This window comes from Ochotona curzoniae, unplaced genomic scaffold (genome assembly GCF_017591425.1).
Source record: "Ochotona curzoniae isolate NIBS_2020 unplaced genomic scaffold, NIBS_Ocur_1.0 contig_291, whole genome shotgun sequence".
Lineage (NCBI taxonomy): Eukaryota > Metazoa > Chordata > Mammalia > Lagomorpha > Ochotonidae > Ochotona > Ochotona curzoniae.
This window is the reverse complement of record NW_024465649.1, coordinates 12,877,764-12,904,706: the sequence shown is the minus strand read 5'-3', so window position 1 is coordinate 12,904,706 and position 26,943 is coordinate 12,877,764. Positions and strand designations below refer to the sequence as shown.

The 26,943-nt window shown below is 48.4% G+C and overlaps 1 protein-coding gene across 3 annotated transcripts in view; it reads right to left on the bottom strand.

Moving 5' to 3' along the window:
* GLIS1 (GLIS family zinc finger 1) overlaps positions 1–26,943 on the bottom strand; it is a 205,237-nt gene that overhangs the window by 68,198 nt on the left and 110,096 nt on the right. For all 3 annotated transcript variants that reach the window (XM_040978664.1, XM_040978665.1, XM_040978666.1), the window contains exon 2: positions 508–685. In XM_040978664.1, coding sequence (XP_040834598.1) covers positions 508–685 — 178 coding nt within the window. The remainder of the gene's footprint in view (positions 1–507; positions 686–26,943) is intronic.

Below are 26,943 nucleotides of genomic sequence, written 5' to 3'. Positions count from 1 at the left end.
TGTTTTTGAATTTGGGGGTATTTAGATTTAATGAATGAGATACCTTGGGGAAAGGGCCCAAGTTGAAATAGAAAAGCAATCAGACTTTCACATCTTTCTTGTATACACAGCCTGAGGATAATTTTATACCATGTTTTCTGTGTTCTGACTGCACCATGCCACAGGAGTTTTGGACAGTGAAGCATTTCAGGCTTTAGAGTATCCCAGATTTCCAGCTTTCAGAGTAGGGATGCTTGACTCATGCTGACTGTATGCTGAAAAGTTTCTCAGATGCACAACAGGAGAAGCATCTCAGTGAAAACCCCCTGTGTCCTCAAAAAGTGCTGGCAATGCAGGCCTAGACCTAGAAGCCATCTGTGTGCTACCAGGCTGTGACCAGGCCCTGGCCTTCAGCTGCCTCCATTTCCCTGAGTGTCTTCCTCAGGAGGCAAATTTGGTGCGGCGGTGGGGCCCTTGGTCTTTGGCCTCTGTACATAGGGAACAGTTGGGACTGGGGTGGGCACATACCTGTTGGGGTTGGGGAAATGCAGTAGCCTCTCACAGGCAGGGGGGTGGCCTCGGGACGTGGGTGACCCCGCAGGGAGAAAAAGGCTCTGGCGGCAGGTAGGGCCAGGGCCCTCAGCAAGGTCCAGGTCCAGCAGGCTCTTCTCTGAGGCCGGGGTGCAGTGGCTGAAGCTCCCGTTCACTGGGCAAAGAGAGAGAGGTACACAGAGGGCACAAAGTGAGTTGGGGACAGTAAGCAGGGGGATCTTGGGGGTATGGCACCCTAGGCTAGCAGTACCCCAGAGGCACCAAGAGACCTTGCAGGATTCCCATAACCACTTGGCTGGATCGGTATTGAAACTCTCAGCTCTTGGAGACAGAAATTAGGGCTCTCAGAGTGATCACAGCATATGATGCTCACTGTGTGCCATGTGGGAAATCCTAGTAAATAAGCTCAATCTGTCACCCCCATGCCACTCATGCTTGGCCACCAGACAGCATGCCAGTCCCAGGCTGGGGTGGGTGGACACAGAGCTGCAGCTACTGTGTACACTGAGGCATATCGCAAAAAGGGACTCACCAACTAGCATCCGTCATCGCTAGGACCCAAGCTCATCCCACACTGCTTTCCAAGTTGCATGACACTACAGAATGGAGAGCATGGCTATTTACATTCCTGTACCTTCCATGGATCTGCAGCCACACAAACTATCCAATGGCATTGCCTTGCCTGACTACAGGTTATCTGGTAAAGAGTGGTTGAAGCAGTAGATGTGAAAGGCCTTAAAAAACTGTATGAAATGTAACAGGAATGCTAAGCATGGTTGCTATATGCTTCCTAACCTCTTCGGGCCCCAGAACCATTAATGAGAGCCATTAATCTGGGAATTTTGTTCTGAAGCTTTCTGCCCTGCCAGCTCACAGGGTGATGCTAAGAAAGGACAGAGGTTTTGGACCTCGGTGTGAGGCCTGACTCAGCCCTGAGTCGGGCCTGTCACACAGACAAGTCCCTTGGTTCCCTGTGTGAATGGGCCAGTCATACCAGTTCTCCAGAGAACTGGGGGAAGAGGAACACAGCCCTTGCATGGCGCTGGCACATGGCAGGTACACCAGGACTAGGAACTGTTCTTACTGTCAAGCTGCGCATCAGAACCTACATAATGCCCTAACAATGTAATTGAGTGTCATTAACAGGCCTGAGTATTGCCAAAGAGCTGTTAATGTGGAGCAGGAGAAATCCTTAAGATGCAGGCATGGCTGACACCAGAACACATCAATCATATCAATGATAGCAACAACTGAAGCTGCCCATGCTGAGCAGGACAGGCAGGCTGTTCCACGTGAGCTTCCCCACTGCCCTTGGAGCCTGGGGTGAGTACCAATATCCCCATCTGATAGACAAGAAGCAGAGGCTGGGGAAAGTTACACAACTCACCGGAGAATACACAACTAGTGAACTCCTGATCCAGATTTCTGACCCAGATCTGACAACCGAAATCCCATGTCGTAATCCCTACGTAATCATAGGTGGCCTATGAGAGAGCCCACCCCTAAGGGGCCACCTCCTCTACCCTTGATTCTAACCCAGATCCTCTGCTAGATTACCCCATGCTGAGCCACTCAGTGCTAAGCAGCCACACAGCTTCAGCCTGGACAGGTGCCAGGCATTCACCTGCTGGGAACACCAGTTTGCCCGAGCACATGTAACTCTCTCAAGGTCCTGGGGCAGGTGAGAGGCTCAGCAGAGTCTCCAGGTTGCCAGGCCCAGGTGAGAAGGCTCACACGAACATCTGCTCCCCACCACTACCCCACCAGAGCCCCGTCCCATCCTGCTGCAAGAAACGCTTGCTGCACTGGCCTCAGCACTGCCTGGCCAATCCCTCACAGGCTTATTTTTTAATAACGTGGTTGTTTTTTAATTAAAAAGAAATCCCTGGTAACAAATGTGAATGGCCCAAGTTAATGAGAGCAGGCTGCAGCTCATTTGACTCCATCTCCACTTGGCTGGCCTCGCCTTCTCCAAATCGTTTCTGCATGCTATTTTATTGTCCCATTGAGGCAGACCCTGGGACTGGGCCTCAAAAAACTGTGGATAATTTTATGACCATTAATAGCATTTGGAGCAGAGAGCGCTTAATCATCACGCAGGACCGTTTTGCCAGGGTCTTTTTCCTGGAGTCGGCGGGGTGGACACAGGTCTGAGCTTTTTTCAGAACCCTGCTGGGAACAGGAGGGGAGCCGAGCATCCACCAAGCCCTCTGAGTGTTCACTGCCGAGGCAGGCCAAGTACAGCCATCCTACAGATGAAAACAGTCAAGGTTCAGAAACATCAGGTGTCTCTGACCAAGCTCGGGGGTCTGTAAGAAGCAGGACCACAACCCAAACTCAAACCCAGCTCTCTTGGACTTCAAAGATATCCTGAGGCATCTCAAGCAAACTCAGGGTCTTCAAAGAAGATCAGACAGGGAGTGATGGGCTGAGCTAAGATCAAGCCCATCATCTCCGTGAAAAGAGTGATCTCTCAAATAATGACTGGGGCCTGTCAGCTTCTTCCCCGTGGACACAGCAGAGACTTTCCTGTAATAAGCAGCTCACACTGATCTGGGAAGAGAGGACCTGAAAGTCTTGCATTTTTTAAAAGATTTATTTATTTTTATTGGAAAGTCAGATATACAGAGAGGAGGAGACAGAGAGGAAGATCTTCTGTCCTCTGATTCACTCCCCAAGTGGCAGCAACTGCCAGAATTGAGCATATCTGAAGCCAGCAGCCTAGAGCCTCTTCTGGGTCTCCCATGTGGGTGCAGGGTCCCAAGGCTTTGGGCCATCCCTGACTGCTTTCCCAGGCTACAAGCAGCAAGCTGGAGGGGAAGCAGGGCTGCTGGGATTAGAACCGGTGCCCATATGGAATCCCGGCACATGAAAGGAGAGGACTTTAGTTGCTAGGCTACCTACCATGCCAGGCCAAAGTCTTGCATTCTAAACCCATATAAGCCTCTGTCGGCTGACCCTCACAGCATCCTGCAAAAGCTTTGACCTCCAGTCTCCTCAAAGGACACTTGGGCATCAGAGCTGGCAGACAGCTCCTCTAAGTCTCACAGAAACTGCTGACGTTCTCAACTGGGGCCTCCTAACGCCCATGCCAGGCTCTGCCCCACAGGCTGCCTGCTTTCTCAGGCTGTTATGTACATCTCATGACAACGATGCTACCTGAAAGACATGGGCACCACTGCTGCTGCCCAGCCTGAGCCAAAGTCGGCCAGGGTACGCCTCCTGCCTGTTAGAGTCCAGCCTCTTCGTCCCCACGTGCATTGCAAGTCCAGGATGGGAAAGCCCACTCCTACTCACTTCACTCTACTGTCCTGAGGCAGGTGCAGCAGTTTCTGGGAAGGGTTGATAGCCAGCAGCCAGAAGCAAACCTCAGACCTGGATCTCCCTCATGCAAAGGAAGCTCCTTGGGAGACCTGCAGAGTGCTGGCGTCTGTGTGCTGTGTCAAAAGTGGGTGAGAAACCTTGACCTGTCAGGGCTGTGACTGACAGACCATCTGATTCGTTGGCAGATGAAAGTGAGGCTCACCAAGGCCGAGGGCCTGACCCACTTGCACAGCAAATCCAAGGCAGAGCCTGGACGGGCATTGTTAAAGCCAGGTAAAAATGTGGTTTTATTTCCTTACCAGATCTCAGTTTTCTCATCTATAAAATGGTGCTAACACCTATCTCACCAGGTCATGGTGAGAAGTGAGGTTATGACCACAATGCATTTGGCACAGTAAGCATTTAAAAAGTCATGAGGGGGATGGACTCTTCTTTTTTTTTTTTTAAGATCTATTCATTTTAATTGGAAAGGCAGATATACAGAGAAGAAAGAGAAAGGAAAATCTTCCGTCTGATCACTCACTCTCCAAGTGACCACAACAGCTGGAGCTCAGTCAATCCGAAGTCAGAAGCCAGGAGCTTCTTCCAGGTCTCCCACACGGGTGCAGGGTCCCAAGGCTTTGGCTATCCTTGACTGCTTTCCCAGGCCACAAGCGGGGAGCGGGATGGGAAGTGGGGCCGCCAGTATTAGCACCAGCGCCCACATGGGATCCTGGTGCATGCAAGGCAAGGACTTTAGTTGCTAGGCTATCGTGCCAGCCCAGGGGTGGGTTCTAAAGCAGAGTCTGAACCTCCATCTGGGATATCCACATCCTAATCAGAGTGCCTAGGTTCAAGTCTCCATTCTATGTCCAACTTTTTGCTCCCTGCTAACCTGCACACTGGGAGGCAGCAGGTGATACACCCACCATTTTGGTCTCTGCCATCCGAGCTGGAGATCCAAACTGAGTTTCAGGCTCCTGGCTTTAGCCTGGACCAACTCCAGATGTTGCAGGTTTCTGGGAAGTGAACCAGCAGATGAAAGATCTCTTTTTTTCCCTATCTCTCTGCCTTTCAAGTAAAAACAAAAACAGTTTTAAGAATCTTAAATTCCCATGATAGACACACAAAAAAGAAAAGCAATGTGATGATCATTATTTCCTCTCCAGCTCATGGCAGAGAGGCAAGGCTCGTGTGACAACCAGTCCCTCCCGAGAAGGGTCATATCTGGATGCCCTCAAGGCCCTACCCAGGAAGACAAACCTCCAAACATTGGGGTTTGCCTAAAATGTATGTCGGGGCAGCTTGAGTGAAGTCACAGCCGGCAAACCCAAAACGAATGGCTCCAGTTACACACCAGAGAGCTTTGCAAATTACCGTAATGACTTGGCCATAAAGCCGCACCACATATAAGGTGACTCCCCACAAGAATTTTAATTTATGCTGAAACCTGCCAAGTCTGCAAGAGAATGGACAATGATGCATTCAGCATCTCGGGCGCAGATGCGCCTCCTTCAGCCTCGGGAGCAGTCAGCATCTGGATGAGGGGAGGCCTACTTCCTTCTTCTTGTTCCCCAGCAAGCAGGCTCGTGGTGCCCCCAGATGCCAGGCTTGTGAGAGAGGACCAGACTTCACAGCTTAATCACCTGTGGGCTTTGGCGTATCCCTTGGCAGTTGCTGGGCAGACTCAGAGGCTGCAAGTGATTGTTGTTTATGCAACAAGCGTGGGGCTCAGCCTGGGCTGCCTGGTTCAATCATTTTACTTACAAAACTTTGTATAAATGATGAGACAAAGATTTAGTGGACCAAGCTTTGGTGGGCCACATAGTCTCTGCCACCACCACTCAATTCAGCCACCAGCCACACTGCAAAAGACAATCGCCGCAAGTAGTGTGTGAACTGGGGTGAGGGTGTTTGGTGCAGGAGTTAAAACACCACTCAGGTTGCCCACATCTCAAGTTGGAGTCCCACCTCCACTCTTTACTCCAGTCTGCTGCTAATGCACACCCTGGGAAGCAGCAAGGGATGGTTCAGATACTTGGGTCTCTACCACTCCCATGGAAGACCCCAGGTAGAGTTCTTGATTCCTGCTCTAGGCCAGCCTATTTGTGAAACAGCAGATGGGAGATCTCTGTTTGTATCTCTTATCTCTTTTTTAAAAAACAAATAAATGTTTTAAAAATGTATTAAAATACAGAAATAAATGTTTGGCATTGTGTTCTGATATAATTTTACTTAGAAAAACGCATTACTGGGGGCCAGAATGATAGTTCAGCTGACTAATCCTTAGCCCTGAAGCACCAGCATCCCATATAAAGCCTTGGGACCCTGCACCCACAGGGGAGACCTGGAAGAAGACACAGAAGTGCCCTCAGTAGGCTCTGGGTGCCCCAGAGCCCAGGCTCACCCATCCACCAGGCAGTCCCTTGTATTCTAATTATGCCTTGCCATTGCCTGTCCTTGTTATCCAATCAGAGTACTCGACATCTCACACTCTCCTGGCCCTTGGGGTTCAGTGGAAGTGCATCTGGGGCAATTTCCCTGTTCTCCATCTCTCACAGCACATAGGATTTCCTGTACATAACTGCTGTGCACTCCACACATGCCAGATATTTGGCATACTTTATCTCCAAGTACTCACGCTGCCCCTATGCAGCTGGATCATGACCCTCTGCACTTGCACTGCTATGAAAGCCTTGGGAAAGCAGCCTACAGCCCCAGAGCTGCTGATGCTAGCATGCTCCAGGGTGTGATCTTGTCCAACTTCCTTCAAACACACAGAGAAAACAGGGGTAGAGCTGAATTGGTTTTTCAGGCCCCTGAGCCCACTGGAGCTATCCTCTCCTGCAGTTAGGCCCATAGGAAGTGTATGAAAGCTTCAGGTGGGTACATGTGGCTAGAACTGTCCTGAATTCACTGTCCCACTAATATGTGTACTCATAGTCACAGAATGGCCACCACTGGTCACCAGGGGTCTGAGCACAGGTTCTACAGGCTTAGTCAGGGCAAGGCAGAGCAAGACAAAGGTGCGGACCTCTGGATGAGCCTCAGTTTCCCAGGCTGAGCAGTGGGTGTGCTGGGGCTAGGCTTTCTGCCTGCCAGATGCTGTTAGGAGACACCCAAGGGGCCAGAGACCACAGCAGTCATGGTGCTTCCTGCTGCTCGGGACCAGAGTGGGTAGTGGTTCATATAAGCACACCCAGCAGAGGTGGAGCCTGGGCTGCATCTGCCTTCCACAGCCCTTCCATTTCACTGGACTGTCCCTCTTCACATTCCCAAAGGCCAAGGAGCAGCAGGGGATTCTCAAAGAGAAGTGGCAAGCTAGGCACCTGGGCTTTCTCTCTGCTCTCCACAGCCTGGCAGGACAAGTTACACAAGGTCTCAGGCACTCAAGGCCATAGGGGCGGGGGTTGTAGCCTCCACAGGGTCTTCAAAGCACTAGGTAGCACTTGATGCTTAAGGCCTCATGCCAGGCTGATGGCTGCCTGCCGTCTCTTATCCCAAAACGCAAGAACCTCATAAATCCCCATTTAAAGCTAAGCTAGATTTACAGGGACTCGGGCCAGTAAAATCTGAGCAGGCTCACCTCAGGACGGCGCCACAAAGGAAACCCCAAGCAAGCCACAGCTCTGTCCCAGCCAGGGCCAGGAGGTGGGCAGCTCAGGGCCGGCACATTTGTGGCTACAGGTATGCATATGTGCATGTATCTATACAAACACATGTAAGGCCATCTCTCCCCCTGGGACTCTTTTCTGCTACCCAAAGATGAGTACATCTGTTACAAAAGCTAGAAAGTGAATCTGGGCTCTTAATGGGAAAATCGTAATTCTTCTGTTTGGGATACTCTTTTAGAATTGGACTTTTCATACTCACACCTTGTTCAGTTTTCTTTTCTCCAAGACCGGCCTTTCCGATCTCTCTGTTTCTCCAGCTTAACAAGACTTGAATGCCCCTCTGGAGAACTGTGAAATCCACGTTCATCCAACAGACCCATAAAAGAAGTCACCCCACATGCTCCCACAACTGTGCCTCGTGGAAACTTCAGGCTCCCAGTGATTTCCAAAGATAATAGCTTTGTTTTCCTTAGTTTCTGAAATGGAAATATTTTCTTAAGATCTGTTTATTTGCAAGGCAGAGTTATAGAATGGGGAGAAGGGAGGAGTGAAAGAGACAGAGGCAGGAGGCGGGGAAGGGCTTTGGAGGGGAAGATACTCCATCTACCGTTCCATTCCCCAAATGCCAAAAAGGCCAGGACCGGCTGAGCCAGGTTGAAGACAGGATCCAAGAACTTCATCAGTGTCTACCACCTGGGTGGCAGGAAGCCAAGTACTTGGGGCCATTCCCCCCATCGCTCTCCCAGGTGCACTAGCAGGGAAATAGAGTGAAAGTGGAACATCAGGACAGGAACCAGCAGCCTGTGAGATGTCAGCATCACAGGTGGTGCTCCAACTACTGCACCACAACACTGGCCCCACGGAAAATGCTTTAAAGAAAGATCTTACACTAGTAACATCAAATAAGACTGTCTATTTTAACTGGCTGTTGAGAAGGTTCAAAATCCTCTCTTCAAGCTGTTGCCTTTTCAAACACATCTTATTGCAAATAAGTCATTTCAATAAAACAATTTTAGGACTGATCTGGCTCAGTAATAAAGCCAATGTTTGCAATGCTGACATCCCATGATTGTTGGCAGGTGTGCTGGCTGCTCTACTTCTCATACGAATCCCTGCTAACGGCTTGGGGAAATCAATGGAAGATGGTCCAGTTGTTTAGGCCCTGACACCCATATGGAAAATCTGAAATAAAAATTCCTGCTGAGGCCCTCCTGGATGCTGGGACCACAGGAGTGGGCTAGCTTCATTTGTTCTTCCTCTTGTTCGGACTGCTGACTTGATGCCCTCTGTCATAGGATGCTGCTCCAAGAGGGTCCTCCATCAAGGGCTGGCCCCTGACCCTCCAGAACTGAGGAGCCTGTGAAGTCTGTACATAACAGCAGTGTGAACAGGCCTAAGCTTCAAATTAAAACAAAAGGAAAGCCAATTGGCCAGAGCTGGATGCAAAAAGTCCTTTTAAACAATATTTATGATTTACATTTCATGACTGTATGTTCTTTATTTTACATATTCTGCACAGTTGGATATAAGTTTATTTACAGGGGTGAAAAACCAGATGGAATCATACAATACATATTCCTATAATGCTATCTTTATGTCTTCCCAAACATAGAATGGTGTCCAACGGCATGCAAAATTTGGGGCTGGTGTTGTGTGACACCTACTCCTCTTCAATCCAGCTCCCTGTTAATGCACCAAGAAAGCAGCAGAAGGCAGTTCAAGCACTTGGGCCTCTACCACCAACATGGGAGACTACACTGGAACTCATGGCTCCTGGCTTTGGTCTGGCCCAAGTGGTCACTCAGGGAGTGAAACCAGCAGATGGAGGATCTCTCTGCCTCCCTCCCAACTCTGTAACTTTGCCTTTCAAATAAATCTTTTTAAAAATAAAATATAACCTTGCTATCATGCATTAAATGTGATTCAATAATTTCAATTACTTAAAAATGCAGAGTTGTATTATTATGCAGTCAAATAAAAAAATCACATTTTTGGTGGATTATCTAGTTATTCAGCAGGAAAAAATATTTTTCATGTATTTGGAAAGATAAGAAATAGGGGCCAGAGTTATACCATATGGCTAAAGCTGCTGCCTGCAACACCAGCATCTCATGTCATAGCTACTCTTCATTCATCAAGCTCCCTGCTGATGCACCCAGGAAAGCAGCAGAAGATGTCTAAGTCTTCAGGTCCCTGCTACTCATGTAGGAGATTTTTAAAAAAGAAAAGCTCTTGGCTCCTGGCTTTGGCCTGACCTCGTCCTGGCCATTGCAGCCTTTTGGGGAGTGAACCAGAAGATGGAAAATCTCTCTTTGTAAACTCTGCCTTTCAAATAATATAACAGCTCTTTAAAAAGATGGGGGGAAACGGTAAGAAACAGCAACTTACCACATAGCACAGAGTACACATGGAAGTGAAAAGCCACAGATGACTAGAAAGCAATCACGTCCCATCCCATCTGCCCTACCTACCCCCATGAAGCAAAGGAACTGGCCCTGCCTAAGCTGCAAACGCCAATGGACAACCGTGCTTCAGGTGAATATGCCACATCACAAGAATAACAAAACAAATAACAATAAAAAAATCAATGAAAAAGGCAGGCTCCATAATTCCACATGCATTAAAAACTACCTGAATGGAAAGTGTTAGTAGTTCATTCATATAACATGTGTACACCGAGTCCTGGCCATATGCCACAAGACATAATGTTCAGCTGCCAAGCATCGGGAATGCTACAGGGAATGATAAAGGCAAATTTCTTCTCTTATGATGTTAGTTTTCCAAGGACAGGGAAGAAAATTTCTTTTTATTTTTAAAAGATTCATTTATTTTTATTGGAAAGGCAGATATATAGAGAGGAAGACAGAGGAAGAGGAAGATCTTCCATCCATTGATTCACTCCCCAAGTAGCTACAACGGCCAGTGCTGAACTGATCCAAAACCAGGAGCCTGGAGCTTTTCCCAGATCTCCCATGTAGATGCAGGGTCCCAAGGCTTTGGGCTATCCTTGACTGCTTTCCCAGGCCATAGGCAGGGAGCTGGATGGGAAGCAGGGCTGCTGGGATGAGCACCAGCACCCGTATGGGAACCTGGTATGTTCAAGGCGAGGATTTTAGCCACTAGGCTACCATGCTGGGCTGGGGAACAAAATTCTAAAAGCAAGCAAATACATACTATCTTCTCAAATAGTGAAATGGGTGTGAATTAGAGCTAGAAGTGAAGAGAGATGGGGATATATAGGGACAGTCTCTCCCTGGAGGCACAACTGAGCCAAGTGATTGCTGAAGGGAAAGAGGAGCCTGGGGTGGGTGACCTGGCGGGGAGCACCCCTAGAAAGGCAGAGGGATGGGCAAGGACAAGGGCCCTGAGATCAAGGCAGAAACCTATGAAGGCCAGGCATGTCAGGAGCTGAGAAAGTCAGGTGAGGGAGGCAGGAGATGGGTGATCAGACCTGACCTGGGGTGTGAAATGTCAGCTGAGTTGTATGTAAAAACAAACAAACAAACAAACAAAAAAACCCAAAAACCAGAGGACCTGGTGCGATAACACAACACGATGCATGTGTCAGATCTCAGAGCCGCTCATACACAGTGAGTCTCCACACACGTGCACTTACAGCCAACAATTTCTATTTTATAGATTCCTACATATTTCATATTATTATAAACAGCTACAGAAAAGATGATCTTTGAGGAAAACCAAAGGTATAGCTGGACTACACCACTGCCCCTCACTTGGCACTGACCACCTTCTGGGCACCATCCCTCCCAGCCCAGGTGAGGACACCACCCTGGGCACCCTTGCCTTCCATGGTTGACAATGTTCCTGTGAGATAGGTGGCTGACAGGATGGAAGTGCTGTCCAAGGCCTCTTCTTGCTTGAGGTGGGTCCACGGCAGCCTCTGCCCTCTGTAGCCTCTGCCTGTCTCACCTGCACTGCGTCCAGGTATAGACAACCATGGATAGGCCAGCTGGGGAAGGGGCAGGGCTGGGGCCCATGACAAAGGGGAAAGATGGCATGGGCTGAGCACACTGCTCTGTCTCCCTGAGTGGAGGGGCACACTGATACTGACACTGACACCCACCCGACTCTCAGAAACTGCTCTAAACTCACAGAGCTATCATGGTTCTGAGGCTCAGAATGTCTGTGCCTCTGGGGTTCTCAGACTCCCAAATTCTTTCCTTCTAAGATGATGTAATTTTATAGCACTAATAAGCATCTCAATTACTACAGGACTCAGAGTCGACCACAGCCACGAGACAAGAGGCTGTGAAGTCCCTTGCCCTGCCACTCCCTGGCACGCCCTGGAGCTGCACAGGAGCCCTTGCCAGACTCATCAAGGAGCCACAGTGAGGGGGCCTCCAAACCCTCCCTTTCAACCCAATGCCAAAAGTAACCAGGACAGTAATGAGATGACAAGAAATCCAAAGGAACTGGCTGCTGAAATCCATAAAAAAACCTTCAAAAAAACCTTCTCAAACACAAACATATTCCATCTGTGTTTTTTCAGGAAATACAAGGCCATAAATACTGTGTCAGGTCTGTATTTATGATTTCATGTTTGGTCGTTTTTTTTTTTTTTCCTCTTCTACCTTCATCCCCTTAAATCAAGCTAATTAGCTAACGCCAATGGCACATGTGGGTTTTCTTTACCCTACTTGATGAAATATTCCTTCAAATGGTTCAAAGGTACATAAAACCCAAAAAAGGAATTAGCAATGAGCGGGCAGTGACAGCAACATCTGAAAAGCCCCTTCTGGTGCCACTTCTGGTGCCCATGAGAAGGACATGCAGATCTGAGAAAATGCAGAGTGTTCCTGACTGATGAGGGTTCAGCTGGGATGTTTCGACTAATGACAGCAACAGCGATACACATTTGGAAGACACTGGATTTTGAGTTCTGGTTTGCAGGCTGCTATACTGTATATACATGGCACAGTCCTCTCCTGCTGTGTTAGTTGTGTAGAAAATGGCAACTCCACCCACGGCCATGAGAGAAGCCAAGGCCACTCCACAGTCACGTGTTGCCAATGTTGGATTGGTCAGTGGTGGTAAATGCATTTCTGACTCATGATGAGTTTCTGGGGACACACAGCCAACCACGAACCAGAGAGCATGCCCCGGGGAGACTCAGAAACCTCCTGGCTCCAGGAAAGACATGGAACTATGGGAAAAGGAAAGGTCCTATGTCTCAAAGAGACTTCAACTTTCCAAGGTGCTTATTCCAGAGCAGCCAGAAATGCTGACAAAACCTTTCCTGAAGGAGGGGGGGAACCCCTCTACTTCCATCCCAAATCTGAAGCCAGCCAGCTCCCAAAAGCCTCTCCTCCAGGAAGCCCTCCCTGACCATGGCCCTAACCTAATGGGGCATTCTGCTGTCTTCCTTGGCCCTCCCTCAGCCTCAGGCATCAAGGACCCTCAGACATCCCCATGCCAGCTCTCAGGGGGCTCACAGAGGATCACAGAGAATATATCTGGTGGTCACAATGACTGGGAGCCACTGCTGTTGCCCCATGAGCCAGGAATGGGTCAGCCCTACCCTCACTTCCTAGTATCTTGCCAGATATGCAAAATATCTGCAAACAAGCAACCCAGTCAACTAGGCCTAGAACATAGATCCACTTCATGCATAAACACAAAGGACTTTTTTCACAGTTTTAAGCACATACTGGATTTTCCATGTATGAAACTACCCTGTAAATTGAGGGAGACGACTGTGTTTTGTTTGGAGCTGGACCAGCTTCCAGCTTTTTGAACCATTTCAAAAAATCACGTCACCCTCGGCCACTTCACTGTGACATGGGTTTAGGGGTGCTGTATACTGAGTCCTAACAACCTCAACTCTACCTTCCAGCACAGTCTCACCTCTCAGCCTGTGTCTCTGGAAGCAAACATCACTTACAAGGCATTTCCTTTGTGTGTATGTGTGTGTATGTGTGTGTGACTACTGAAATTAGATACAGGCAGGTTACATTATGGGTGACATTCCTTTCAGGAGGCTAAAGATGGCCCAGGCCAGCCTCTCGTTCCTCAGATGGAGAAAGCGAGGTCACCCCACCACTCTGCCGGGGCTCACAGGGTTAGTATTGAGTTCTACTGGTGCCAGCCACACTGAAGGCAGGACTGTGTTTTGATTTCTTTGCTTCAGGATTCAGTGACAGGACAGTGAACATAAAGAGACCGGAGAAGGCAGAAAAGGCAGGCATATGGTTCCATGCAGACTCCCCAGGGAGGTATGTAGGCAGTTCAGGTCCTATGCAAGGGGCATGAGGTTGGGGAATGTCCCGTGCTGTGTTCAGGCAGACCCTAGAAACTCCAAGGAGAAGTAGCCTCTGGGCACTGGCCACCAGAAATCTCCGTCTCAGCTCTTTTACCCTCCTCTCTGCCCCAGCCTCTCCCCTGCTCCCCATCCCTGCCTCAGTTCAAACCATCACCTTTCACCCAGGCAACCCTCGCCTCCCTGAATGTGACCCATGACCCTATCCCAGCCAGAGAGATCCTCATTGGCTTCCCCAGGAATGACTTCTAAACACCCAGCCAGACCACAAGACCCTATGCCTTCCGTTTGTCTCCACTGCTTAGCCCATCTCCTGACAGTTTCCACATACCCCCAAATAAGCACAGCTCTCTGGCCCTGCCCTCTGCTTCCTGCTCCATTGCCCTAGCCCATGCTTTCTGAGCAATACCTGGTGTGTCCTCGCTCTACCCTCTGAGCCACAAAGCCCGTGGGCACGCCCTTACCCTCATACTCTCCTCACTCCAGCTCATATGCCAATTTGAAGGACAAATGCAGAAATCAGAGAGAGACAGGAGATGGGCTGGGCCTTCAACAACAGCTGTGCCTTTGCTGCCAGCCAAGACCAAGCCCGAAAAGCAGGCAAGACAAGAAGCCCTTTCTCTGCGATGCAGCCCTCTAGGGTGGGTTGGCCTGGCCACAGACCCTGCTCCAGCTGTTACAGCTTTCTTGGTTGAACCCCACTAATTTCCCCTGAGAGAAGGTGAATAGCGACACAATGAACATTTCCAAAAATATGTTTGAGAAAACATGCCTGGCACCCAGCAGAGTCTTCATTCCAAGGAAGACTGGGGTTCTGTGATTGGCAGGAGCCCGGCCCAGCCCACAGCTCTGTGCAGGGCCACACTCCGTTGACTTCTGATGCTGCATGATCCGTTCCAAACAAGGCCATCTGATGAAGGGTGGTGCTTTCAGGGACACCACTGCTGTCACTGCCACCAAGGAGGAGCCTGCACATGAGGCCACACTTCACCTCCATCAGGGAGAGAGTCAGCTGCCTAGGCAAAATGATCAGCACCCACATTGACTCCCAGCCCTGTTCCTCCAGCTTAAGGTCAAGATGTCAGGGAGAGGACCCATGGACAGCAAGCAGAGCCCAGCATTTTAGCCCTGAGCCTTGGTTTCCTTTTCTGTAAAACAAAGGAGATATGCTAGGGGTGTCTCCACGTGTTCAAGTTCTCTTCTAATCTCAGACAGCACTGAGAAGCCCTCAGCCAAAGAGCTCCCTGCCCAAAAGAGGAGCTGGTCCTGGGCCACCCACTCTCCCTGCTCCAGGACCTAAACCTTTGCACAACTTTCACTGGAATGGGCCACAGCATGCACTGTGCAAACCCCTGAGCTGTTCTTACCGCAACCCCAGCCCTGACTGGGCACCAGGACATACAGGTGAGTCATACACTGCACCACTGTCCTCAGAGGCTCCTGGTCTGTAGAAGCAACACAGACTCCTCGACAGAAAGTAAGCCTGTGATGCATCAGGCCCAAAATACCACCAAGGGTGAGGGCACAACATGCCTTCCTTTGTCCCTCCTCCAGTGTGGTCACTGCTGCCACGAGGCCCTCCCTGACCTGCCACCTTCTCCTTTGTGGCTAGCTGCTTCTGTGAATGCTGGGAAGCCCTCTCCTGCCGCCCTTACCAGGTAGTTCAGGTGTTATTGTCCGCCCCCAGGGAGCAGAGCACTGCACTTAATGTTTCACCCAGGCCCCTCAACAGTCTTGCCAGATAGGCTTTAACTGGCCCACTTTACAGATGGGGAGAGCAAAGCCCAGGAGGTTGAAATGCCATCTCCCGACCAATGCCAGAGATGGTCATTCCAGGCCATGGACCCAAGCCAGCCCAAGGGACCTGCCCTCAGCCTGAGGAGCACCTTCCATCATCAGCACTGTGAACAGCCATACGACGGTCTCATCTCAGCTTCTTGTTCACATGCACAAGAGTGGCCCAGGGACAAGACCACAGGAGTCCAAAGTCATACCAGCCACAGAGTCCCATTAGGCAGTCACTCCACAGTGCCTCACTGCTGTCTCCTAGAGGCGGTCAGAGCACACACTGTTCTTGTGACACTGAGGGAGAGGCAGATATTTCCAGGGACAATTTGGGTGCCAAGTATGTCCCATCAGTCCTGCTGGGCAGAGGTTAGCACTAACCCTTCTGGACAGGGAGGGAGTGATGAGGGCCGTGCCAAAATCTGAGCCAGGCCTGTCCGTGGAAAAGCTCTCTCCAGTTACCAGGCCACTATCCTCCGTGATGTGGCACTTCACCTTGACACGGATAATCTCACCCAGTCCCCACCAAGGCCCATGGCCAGGGCTGTCCCTGTACTTCCATGGCGCCATTTCCTCAGACAGGCCTGCCACTGCACCTCTACCATGCACTGGCTGGGGACATTTTTTGTCCACATAAAGGCCACCTGGCCGCCTGGGCACAGGACATGACTTCTCCTAGACCTGCCTGCTTCTTCTCCTCATCTTGCTGTCAGTGTGCGGCTGCTAAGCTGTGGCAGCTCCCTGCCAAGCACGGGGACCCCATCAGCAGCCTGGCCATGAATGAGTGCAGTGTTTGGGACCAGTCAACAAGATGGATGTTGTTTCGTTTCAGCTCCACGCGCCGTAAACATTCTGCGGCAGTCACAGCTCCAGGTGGCTCACTGGCTCTTGTTCCACAGCTGGGCCAGCCTGCAAAGGCCCATTAATGTGGACATAAACAACGAAGGCTGGGGGATGGGCGGCGAGAGACTGCAGGGGCTGTCCTCCAACTCACAGAGACAAGAACCCAAAGGAGCAGAAATCCCAGAGCCAGGCTGGAGGTGGATGGAACCATAGGAGGGAGGAATAGGCCCTGCCTGGTCTCTGCTCTAGCTGATGCTGACCCACTGGGCAATCTTCAGTAGGTCTCAGTTTCCTCCTCTGGACAGGTAGGAATGGATACCACCATCAGATTGCATGGAGACCCTAGAAATGATGCAGGAATGGCAGACAGGGCCAATAGGTGCTGGAAGATGCAAACAACCTCTGACCAAAGAGCACAGGCTTCCGGGGGAGATGGTCAGGTGTGGAATCTGAACTTTGCTTCTCACCTACTAATATGGTCTTAGCCAAGTAACTTAACCTTTCTGGGCCCCCATTGCCCTCCTTGTTATGTGAGCTCAATGTGAAAATTCAATGAGATAATGCCCCCAGAGGGCACCTGGCTCAGGGCCTGGCACACAGTCACTGAAGGGTCACTCTCCTTTTTGTCCTTGTTCGTGTCCCACAGCCTCACTGAGAGCAGGCTTTCAGGAGGATGCATGTTGGCCAAGGCTGGGGGTTGGCCAACTCCTCTGGGATCTGACGCCTGGTCTAAAGTGATCTCTGGATCTCAGACCAAGCACTCAGCCTGCCTGGCGCCCGTGTGGGCCTCAGAACCCTGCCCGGACATCAAGCCCCAGTCCCACGTGGGAGGCAGTCCAATTTGACGAACACCGATTCTCCAAGAGCCAGCTGGCCAAAACTCAATATGTCAAATGACCAATTCATCAAAAGCCAATTAGCCACAAACTGCTGTGCCAAATGGCTACATTCCCAAATTTTCCAAATAAACAGTTACCCAAAATTTGTTTATTTTAGCCATTTATTAAGATGACAACAATTTATGTTGGAGGAGAGGGTTTTAGTTTAGTTAATACGTTTTTCATTTCATTGTGTTCATGGCATCATTTTAAGAAAGACTAAATTGCTCAAAATCAGGGATCACGGGTTGGCTTAGCCTTCTTATTCAGTGTTTACTATTTAGTTTATTTCATTTGGTCCAGTAATCAAATGTTGATGTTTCATATAAAATCTTGACATTATATAGAGTAGCAGGTTAAACAGTGGTCCCTAAAAAGCTACATCCTCATCTGGTCTCCAGAGGTCATGAAGGCAATCTCATTTGTAGGTGTGATGAAATTAAGGATTCTGAAAGGAGATTACCCTGGACCATGAGGTGGCCCAATACCCAATGAGAAGCAGGAGGAGCAAGAGCCTGGGCTTCACAGCCACAAGTCCAGGAAAGCCTGCATTCACCAGGGGCTGGGAAGAGGCCAGGAACAGATGCTCCACCAGGGTTCCCCAGGGAGTATGGCACTGCCAACACCCTGATTCATGACACTCGCCCTCCAGAGAATAAGTATCAGTTGTTTTAAAGTTTCTGTGCTGTAACTGGCTAAGTTTGTGACGATCTGTCAGAAGAGCCTCTGGGAACTAGTATGCACTTTAAAAACCATTATTTTTTGCCATTTTCTGTTTTTCCAACTTTTTTAAAGGACTTCTCTGCTAATTTCTCAAGAATGTTACTAACCTTATTTCTGTCCATTAGCATGCAGCTCTGATATGGTGCTTATGCTACTTCTTCCTTTGTTTCTGAATTTATCCATTTTTTCAGAACTTTCTATGATTAAAACTGGCTTTTAAAATTCTTCCTTGACAATTTCATATTGAGCACTAATGTGTATCACATTTGATATCTTCCTTTAAAAATATTTATAAAATCCAGGAATATATAAAAAGGGTCTGAAGCAGTTCGCTCTGAATGTAAGGTTCACTCACAAAGTCAAAATAAGGAGAAACAAGAACCTTCTAAGCATTTTCAAGGATGCAGATACAACATATGAAAAACAAAGGGTTATCTTCAATGTTATGAAGTATATTAATAAACTACAATATTGTGCTTAATGCAAAAAAGCCAGATGCTCTTCTGCAAGATTGGGAACAAAGTAAAGATCTATCTCTCTCTGTCTCTCTCTCACACACACACACACACACACACACACACACACACACTACTTCTCTTCAAGATTGTATGAAAAGTCCTAGCTAGTTGAAATGGGTAGGAAAAGAAAGAGCATGAGATTAGAAAAAGAAGCAACAAAACTCTGGACTCGGATGATGCACCTGCTTACCCAGAAAGTCCTAACGAGCCTCTAGAGACAAAACAGAGCAAATAATGAGCAATGTCATAGGACACAAGGTCAACAAGGTCAACCTATAAAAATCCATGATAGCTCTACATAGTATAGGAAATGACAAAAATTTACAAGCAATGCAACATACAACATCAGCAAAAAAGAAACAAACAAACAAAAAACCAAAACCCAAAATGTTTAGGAATGAAGTTAACAAAAAAATTATGCAAGACCTTTACCCCCCCAAATAGTAAATACTATTTAGGAAAAAATAAAGATGCCCTTTTAATTAGGGAGAGATCCCACATTTGTGGATAAGGGATTCCATGTTGTTAAGAAGGTATATCTATTCAAATTTATCTGTAAATGGACAAACTCTCAAAAAAAAATATCCAGCAGCCTTTTCTGTGAAGTTTAGTAGGTTTATTCTAAAGTATGTGTGAAAATATTAAGGACCTGGAATAGCAAAAATATTGAAAAGGAGGAAGCAGGAGGACTCAGGATAACTGATTTCAAGAACTTTCTAGAGAGCTACAGTAATCAAGACAACTTGATGTTGGTATAAGGGCAGTCATATAAATCAATGGGGCAAACAAGAAGTCTACAAATCAATCCACCCTAACACAATGCTGAGACAATCAAATGAGAAAAAGAAATCTTTTCAACAAAAGATTTTAGAAAAACTAAATGACTACATGCAAAAGTTGAACTTGATCCCTTTCTTACACCATATGAACATTATGGGTCTAAACTGAAAATCAAAAACCAGAAAACTTCTCAAAGAGAGCACACCTTAAGACAGGAAAAGATTTCTCAGACAGAAAAAAAAAATTGGACTGAGCCAAAATTAAAAACCGTTGTCCACTGAAAAACACTGTTTAGAAAATGAAAAGTTAAAACAGAGAATGGGAGAAATACTTCCATTATATATACACCTAGCAAGACTCTCACCAGAATTCATAAAACTGAACAGACATCTCTCCAAAGAAGATGTGCACATGCTGATGATGTGTGTGTGCATGAGAAGGTGCAAAAATGCTCACCTCAACTCACCTGAACCTCCAAAACCAAACTCCCACTGGAGGGCTAGCTGCTCTCCCTGAAGGGTGCTATTCCTGGCAGCTAGCTCCAAAGGTAAAACAAAACACAAGTCCAGCTCCCGGAAGCTCCCTCTGTAGGCAGGCCTGGCTGCATTAATATTGACCTTCTTTACTTGCTTCGAGGCAGAAAAGAGATAAAAACAAATCCAGAGAAGATTATCTTTTTTTCCAGAAAGAAAATCATTATGCATTTGTTTATTTGTTTGAAAGGTAGGGTGACAGAGAGACGTTCCATCTACTAGTTAACCACACCTTTCCCCGCAATCTCCCTCACACATACTCTATCTTCCCAATGCCTACAAAAGACAAGGCTGGGCCAGGCTGAAGCCAGGAAGAGTGAGAAATAAGCTGTCCCATGTGGGTGGTAGCGACTCAAGCATTTGAGCAAACATCTACTGTTTCCCAGATGCATTAGCAAGAAGCTGGATGGGAAGTAGAGCAGCTAGAACTCCAATCAGCACTCCAAAGTGGGACGCGGCCATCCCAAGCAGTGGCTTAATCATTTAGTTTGTGATGACTCATAAACTAAATCTGAAAGATTATTTCCCAAGAAAACAGGGCAAGAAGAGCATCCCAAGTGCAAGACTAGCACCCAGCCAGAGATATGCAACAGCAGGAGACATTGGGGGCTTTGAACATTTCAGAGCCCAGGAAGCAGGGATTGGTGCATCTGGAGCCTAAGGGCTACAGCCGCAACCTTGGATCTCATTCTTCGTCCAGATGAAACCATGGACTGTATGACCTGGCCTCAAATGAACCAAATCCCAGTGAGCACATTCATTCATTGATTCATTCATTCATGTGTTAGTTGACTCAAGGACTCATTCAACAAATGCTGGCTGCACCATCTACTGCTGACATTCTTGTGTTCCCATCCAAGAAGGCACTCCCCATCCCACTCACGGCTCTTTCTCTGGAGTATGCAGCCTCTATGGGGTGATCTCTAATTATGTGCCAGGATCTAGGCCTGACACTAGAGACATAATCTCATTAAATGTTGCTTCTTCTACTTAGCAGATAAGAAACTGAAAAGCTCAGTGCAAAAAAAAAAAAAAAAGTCAAACCCAAGCTTGACTCCCAAACTGCTATTCACACTGGTCCAACCCTCTATGCAGGCTGAGGGCTGAGCCCATGACGAACACAGGACACCACAACCATGACACTGCCTGGAGAAACACACGCTGGTCTGCTAGTGTCTGCCCCCTGCATCAGGTGGAACGGCCCCCTGCTGCTGCGGCTGAGCAGCCCAGGAATTGTCAGAGCACTGGCTTGGTCTCGCTGACTGAGCCTTTGGACCACTCACCAGGAGCAACTGCACTATCCCCTAGAACCACCAGGCCTGGAATTGGGGCTGCTCTTGGAGATGGCAGTGGAGGAGGGGGGCAGGGCTTGGTGCCAAGGTTCCAACCTCCTCCACTCCAAGCCCACACTTTTTAGCGTGACCAGATGCTGGCCAAATACTGAAGTTCCCATTACTGCAGCCAGTGGGGTCGTTAATCCAGTTAGAGACAAGTCAAATAAACAAACAGCAGGCACAACCCAGGACTGCCCCAAGAGGCAGCCTCCCCTTCACCCGACACCCTGCCCTAAAGTTCCTGCCAGGCTTGTCCTCGACAGCCCCAACTCCCCACCCTGCCTCTTGCCTCGGGAACCCCCTGCTGTGGCACTTGCGCCCAGAGCTGGTGCTCCCTTCCTTGCAGTGTCCCCTGGGCCCTTCCCTCAGAGTTCCACAAAGCCTCATAACCATCTTGTTCTTCACTGATAGCCCTGTTTCCTGCTCAGCCTGCTCTGTTTTGGTCACTTCCCAGAAGCGAGAACTCGGACTGGTTCGTGGCTTCTATCAACAGCCCACCGAACCTGTTACTGCATGAACCCCGTGAGGCTCAGCTTCAAGGACACATGTAATACCACCTTTCTGAACTGCCCACTTCCTGGAAGTGCAGACGCCGCAGTCCCCTCCCATTACATCTCTTCCATGCTGGACGAAGGGCCCAGGCAAACACACCCTAGTGTGTAGCACCTAACCAGCAGCCAGTCCACATGCAGACTCCATGCATCTTTCCTGAATAAACAAGTGATGGACTCTGATTCTCCACCTTGACAACTGTGGAAGGTTTTGAAAACACTAGTTATACATTCATTCTCTCCCTCTCTTTCTCTCTGTAGGGTCTGACAGGCAGAGTCCCACGTGGTCTGCTGATAGGAGCACTACATAGTTTATACCTGTCTATGCCCACAACCACAGCCATAAGCTGGGATTGTGCAGTCTGTACGCCAGCAGACCTAAGTCTTGGGCAATCCCTTACCTGAACAGCTTGGGAGGCAGAGGTTAAAAAAACCCTGGAGCTCCGGGCTCCACTTGGGAGAGGGAGGGGCCAAGCAGTGTGCACATGTGAGCAGCAGATGGCAGGGCCAGCCATCGGGAGGTTTCTATTTCAGTGACAATTCATTTTCAATAATTATCCCTCTCTCCTTTAAAGTCACCTAAGGCAGCCCTCGTGGGCACGGCAGACCACTTCCCTGGGCGAACTTTCAAGTTATTTGCACTTGTGGAGATGCGTAGAATTCAAAGCAGATGTGCCAAATTGAGCCTCCCGCTTGCCGCTCTGGCTCCAAGCTTTTTTCCTCGGGCCCACTGTAAATGTTTTTTAAATGGGACCCCGGTACTAGACATGTCAAACAGCTGAATTCAAGGTAGATAGGCTGCCAGCAGGGAAGACAGATGAAATTTAAAATCCCTTTCGACAGATTAACTAGAGACACTTTGAAGCCATAAATCATACAGACAGTCTAGAAGAAGTTAATAATGGATTTCGGTTTTGTTCGTATTTATTATCTCAAGGAGATAGCAGAATGCAAGGCCGGTGTGCCTGACTAGGAAATCCACTGGGACTTTCTGAAGCTGAGTTATCAGCCAGAGAATAGGAGGGACGTGAGGGAGGAGGGACCTTAGAACAAGCACCAAGTATGCACCTGCTGTGTGCCAGGTACCAGGTTTGACAGGACCTGCCCCACTTTAAGTCTTAATACCACAGATGAAGATGACTACAACACTGTGCCCATTTTATGGATGAGGACTCCAGTATCTCCCAGGCCATAACTCTGAAGCCCTTGCTCTTTCTACCCAACAAGACTAGGAAAAAAGGATAGTTAACCTGACAGCACAGAGCAACAAGGACAGCAGGGGCCCCTAAGCTGGAGCAGTCCCTAAGCCCCTGCAGGACCAGTCCCTAACTAACCCGTGCACTTGCCTGCCACCAGGACTCCAGCCTTGCTCTGCTCTCCCCCTAGGATGTCTTTAGTGGTCACTTCCTGAGCCCACTAACACCAGGACTGGATCTCGGTGTGCTCTGAAGAACATGCTCGAGATGACAGAAATGAATTATTGCCCTAATCAGTGTCTCAGGGGGAGATGGACTTTCCTGAGTGCTCTTGAGAATCCTATTGCTGCCAGGCTGGTGCCAGCCCCACCCAGTCTTTGGCCAGCACCACTCTTCAAAATAAAGTCCTACCTCTTCAGCCTGGTACACTCAAGGTCCTAGAAAACTTAGCCAAATCAACTCTTAGGTCTGATCTCTCAGACTTCCTGCCTATATACATGCACATGTATATAAATACAATCACACAGAGCCCATCACCACCTGGTCTAGGGCAACCACTATTAACCAATTTCTTAATGACACCTCAGCATGGAGGCCCCTCCCCATCCCATGCTTTATGATATTCCTGTTCCTGAAATGCCTTTGTATCCACTTGTACCTGATTAATTCAAGCCTCATCCTTCAAGGCCCATTCCAACATTTTCTCCAGGAAGCCTTCCCAGATCTCCTTCACGCTTCCCAGCCCTGCAGCAGGTCCCCACAGGAAGCAGCCTCGCACTGCAGCTTGGATGGCCCCAGCTGTCCCTGAGCCTTTCTGCAGCTGTCCATCTAGCTCACCGCCTGACTCAGAATAGTGCCCTAGAAGCGAACATGGTATGGTATGATCTGGAGAATAGGCTTTGGTCCAAACACAAAGGCAGAAAGGGAGAGGGCAGTGCTGGGCACCTTGTTCTGCCTTTCCCTGCCACATACAGTTACACTGGCCAATTTTCACAACTTCGACCCACTGTACATCACCTCCTTCTTCATTATGGCCAATAAATCAGCCATTGCCCATGTCCAATGCCTGGGCAGTCCAAACATGGCACTTTTATCATGTTTGCCCTCGCTGCAAGAGGCCTTGCCCTCCCACACCCTGTCCTTCTGTTCTGGGTCTGCCCTACTTTTCTCTCAGCACAGGCATCAAACACAAGCTACCTCCATTTTCTCAGACCTGCTCACTATTTGTCTGCCATATTGCAACTTGAGCTCTGGGTGGGTAGGTACACACGCTGGACTCAGTATTTGCAGAATGAGTGAGTTCTGGAAAGCCTGTAGAAGCTTCTGGATCATTCCTGCGGGTACGCACACGCGCATACACACACAATTAGCCTCAAGGAAGCCATGCAAGACCTGACAGGTGCACCTTGGCTTTTCCTTTCTGGGAGATATGGCTAACCATGCACATCCATTTGTGGAGGGAGAACTGGACAGGGAATAGGGAGGAGCAAAGAAAAAGCTTCAAAGATCACAGGAAAGAAAATGCCAGAATCCCATCTTCCACACTGCTTAGGTTTTGATATATTTTATTGCACCTGTGCATGTGATTGAACCTGTGTATGCACACACACATTTGGCTCCTTACTACACTCTGACATTTGTTTCCTATTTGTTAAACTGAAGATCAAATTGTAAGCACTTCCCTATCACTGGAAGTCTCCAAACACTCCTTCGAATGGATGTGTCGTATTCCGTCACAAATTACACCATAATTTACTTAGCTATTCCCTGTTGTTAGACTTCAGTTGTCTCCAAGTGTTTGCTGCTATAAATAATGCTGGGATGAGCAGCCTTACACATAAATCACTGTCTGCATCTCCAAATGCTTCCCCAGGACAACTTCCAAGAAGATGAATTCCAGGGCCAAAGGGGGTGAATATTTTCCAGGCTCAGGGAACACACTCTCAAACTGCCCTCCAGAAAGAGAGGCCTGGAAGGCACGTCCACCAGCAACTGCGACAGCCAACTTCGCTGGCCAGGCCAACGACGAGTGAGAGGATTTCCTTTATCCTAGCTCATCTGCGAGATGGCAATGATTCTTCGTTCTTATTTAGACTTCATTACTCGTGCAGACAAATATTTGAAAACACTTTTTTGGCTATCTGCAGTTCTGCTCCTGCCATCTGCCTGTTCCTGTCCTTTATGCATTTTTTTGTTGTTGTTGTTATTTTGTGGGAACTTTTAAAAAATATATTAAGGATATCACATTCTCTCTTTATAGTAAATGCTCTCCCCAATTTTTTACTGCCTTTTTGTTATTTATAAATTTTTATAGGTAAAAACATTCCAAGTCCTCAAGCAGTTTCATCTAGCAAGTCCCTTTTAGCTACAATCACTCCCACGGCCTTTATATAAAGCTAGTTCTCTTCCAGCATGACAGCAGATAAACATTTCCCTATAACACCTTCTAATTTTTTGCATGGCTTCATTTTTCACACTTAACTCCTTAATCCATCTGGAATGTATTTTGCAAGATAACATAGGTAAGGACTTGGCTTTATTTTTTTTTTCTTCCCAGCTAACCAATTATCCCCATCTGTGTTACTCTCTTTAGGTTCTTACGACAGAGCTTCTACTGCCTCTCTGAGTAGCAGCACATAGTAATGATGATCACATGCATCACATGTATGCACTCAACACTTCACAAAACATCCTTCATTCGCCATGCCTTGGCTGAGCATCTATGTGCCAGAACTATTCTAGGTACAGGGAACAGAGGGGTGACCAGAAAAGAATCATCTCTACTTTGATGGAATTTCACCATCTAATAGGGGAACTTAAGAATGATACAAAATCTTAAGGAAAGAAGAACAAGTGAAATGGGGGGAGGGAGAGGAAGTTTTCAGGGAAGGACGCACTTTTAGATAGGCTGTTCTGGAAGGCCCCACATAGAAGTGTCACTGGGGCAAGCACCTAAAGCAGGTGTGGGACTGAGTCAGCCAGGTGTCCGAGGAGTAGAGGCATTCCAGAGCGGATGGCTAGCTGCCAAGACCCTGAGGCAGCAGCAGGCCTACTTCATGTTCTGGATCAACAAGAAACCACCAAGGTGGAGTAGAGAGAACCAAAGGGCAGGAAAGAGCTACAGAGAACTAAGGGAGGGGGTGGTATGTATCATGCAGGGTGCTATAGGCCTCTGGATGGATTTTGCATTACTACTACATCTGAAAGAGTAAAGAGTCTGGGTGAATTTTAAAGGGGGGGGGGAAAAAGCACATTTTTTTGTTTCATCCCGGGGTCTGCCAACTTCAGCACTACTGCATTTGGGACTGGATGGTTCTTTGTCCTGGGAGCTGTCCTTTACAGTGAAGGTGAACAGCAGCATCTCTGGCCGTGCACGCAACCCCAGGCACTATCATCAAAATGCCTCCAGATATGGCCCAGGGTCCCAACAGGACCACTCTGACTACTGAGCAGATGGTGGTGAGGCAGAGCCAGAGGATGGTGGGTTAACAGGTCACAGTGATGCACCAAGGAGAGGTAAAGGCAGACCCAGCTAGGATGAAGTGGCTGAATTCTGGAGGTACCATGAGTATGGAGGCATCAGTAACTCCGGATAAGCCCATGAAGGAGTACTAACATAACATGGTCCAAGGACTAAACCCTGGGCTCGGCAATGCTTCGAGACCAGGGAGCAAGATAAGATGGAAAGCTAAGTATGGCAAGCATCTTGCAACTGCAAGAAGGACGAGTTTGAGGAAGTGGACAATGATTACCTGTGCCCACAGCTGCTGACAGACAATGACAGTTGTCTCTGCGAGGGACGAGCTCGGGCTTGCAACTAAGTCTTTAGGAAGTAGAAGGAGAGAAACCTGAGCCCGAGTGCAGGCTGCTCTCTCACCTGGCAACAGTGAAAGAATTCCTCTTGTGGCCCTTTTCCATACCTGCGGCTGCAGCTGCAGGCAGTTCCTATGGCCTTCCCTCAGGTCCTCAGGTCATGGCAACTGCAACACCATTGTCCACCACCCAACTCACATGGCCAAGCCCAAAGTGGGTGGGGCTTGATATTTCCAATGGAATCACCTGTGACCCATGGGGAAG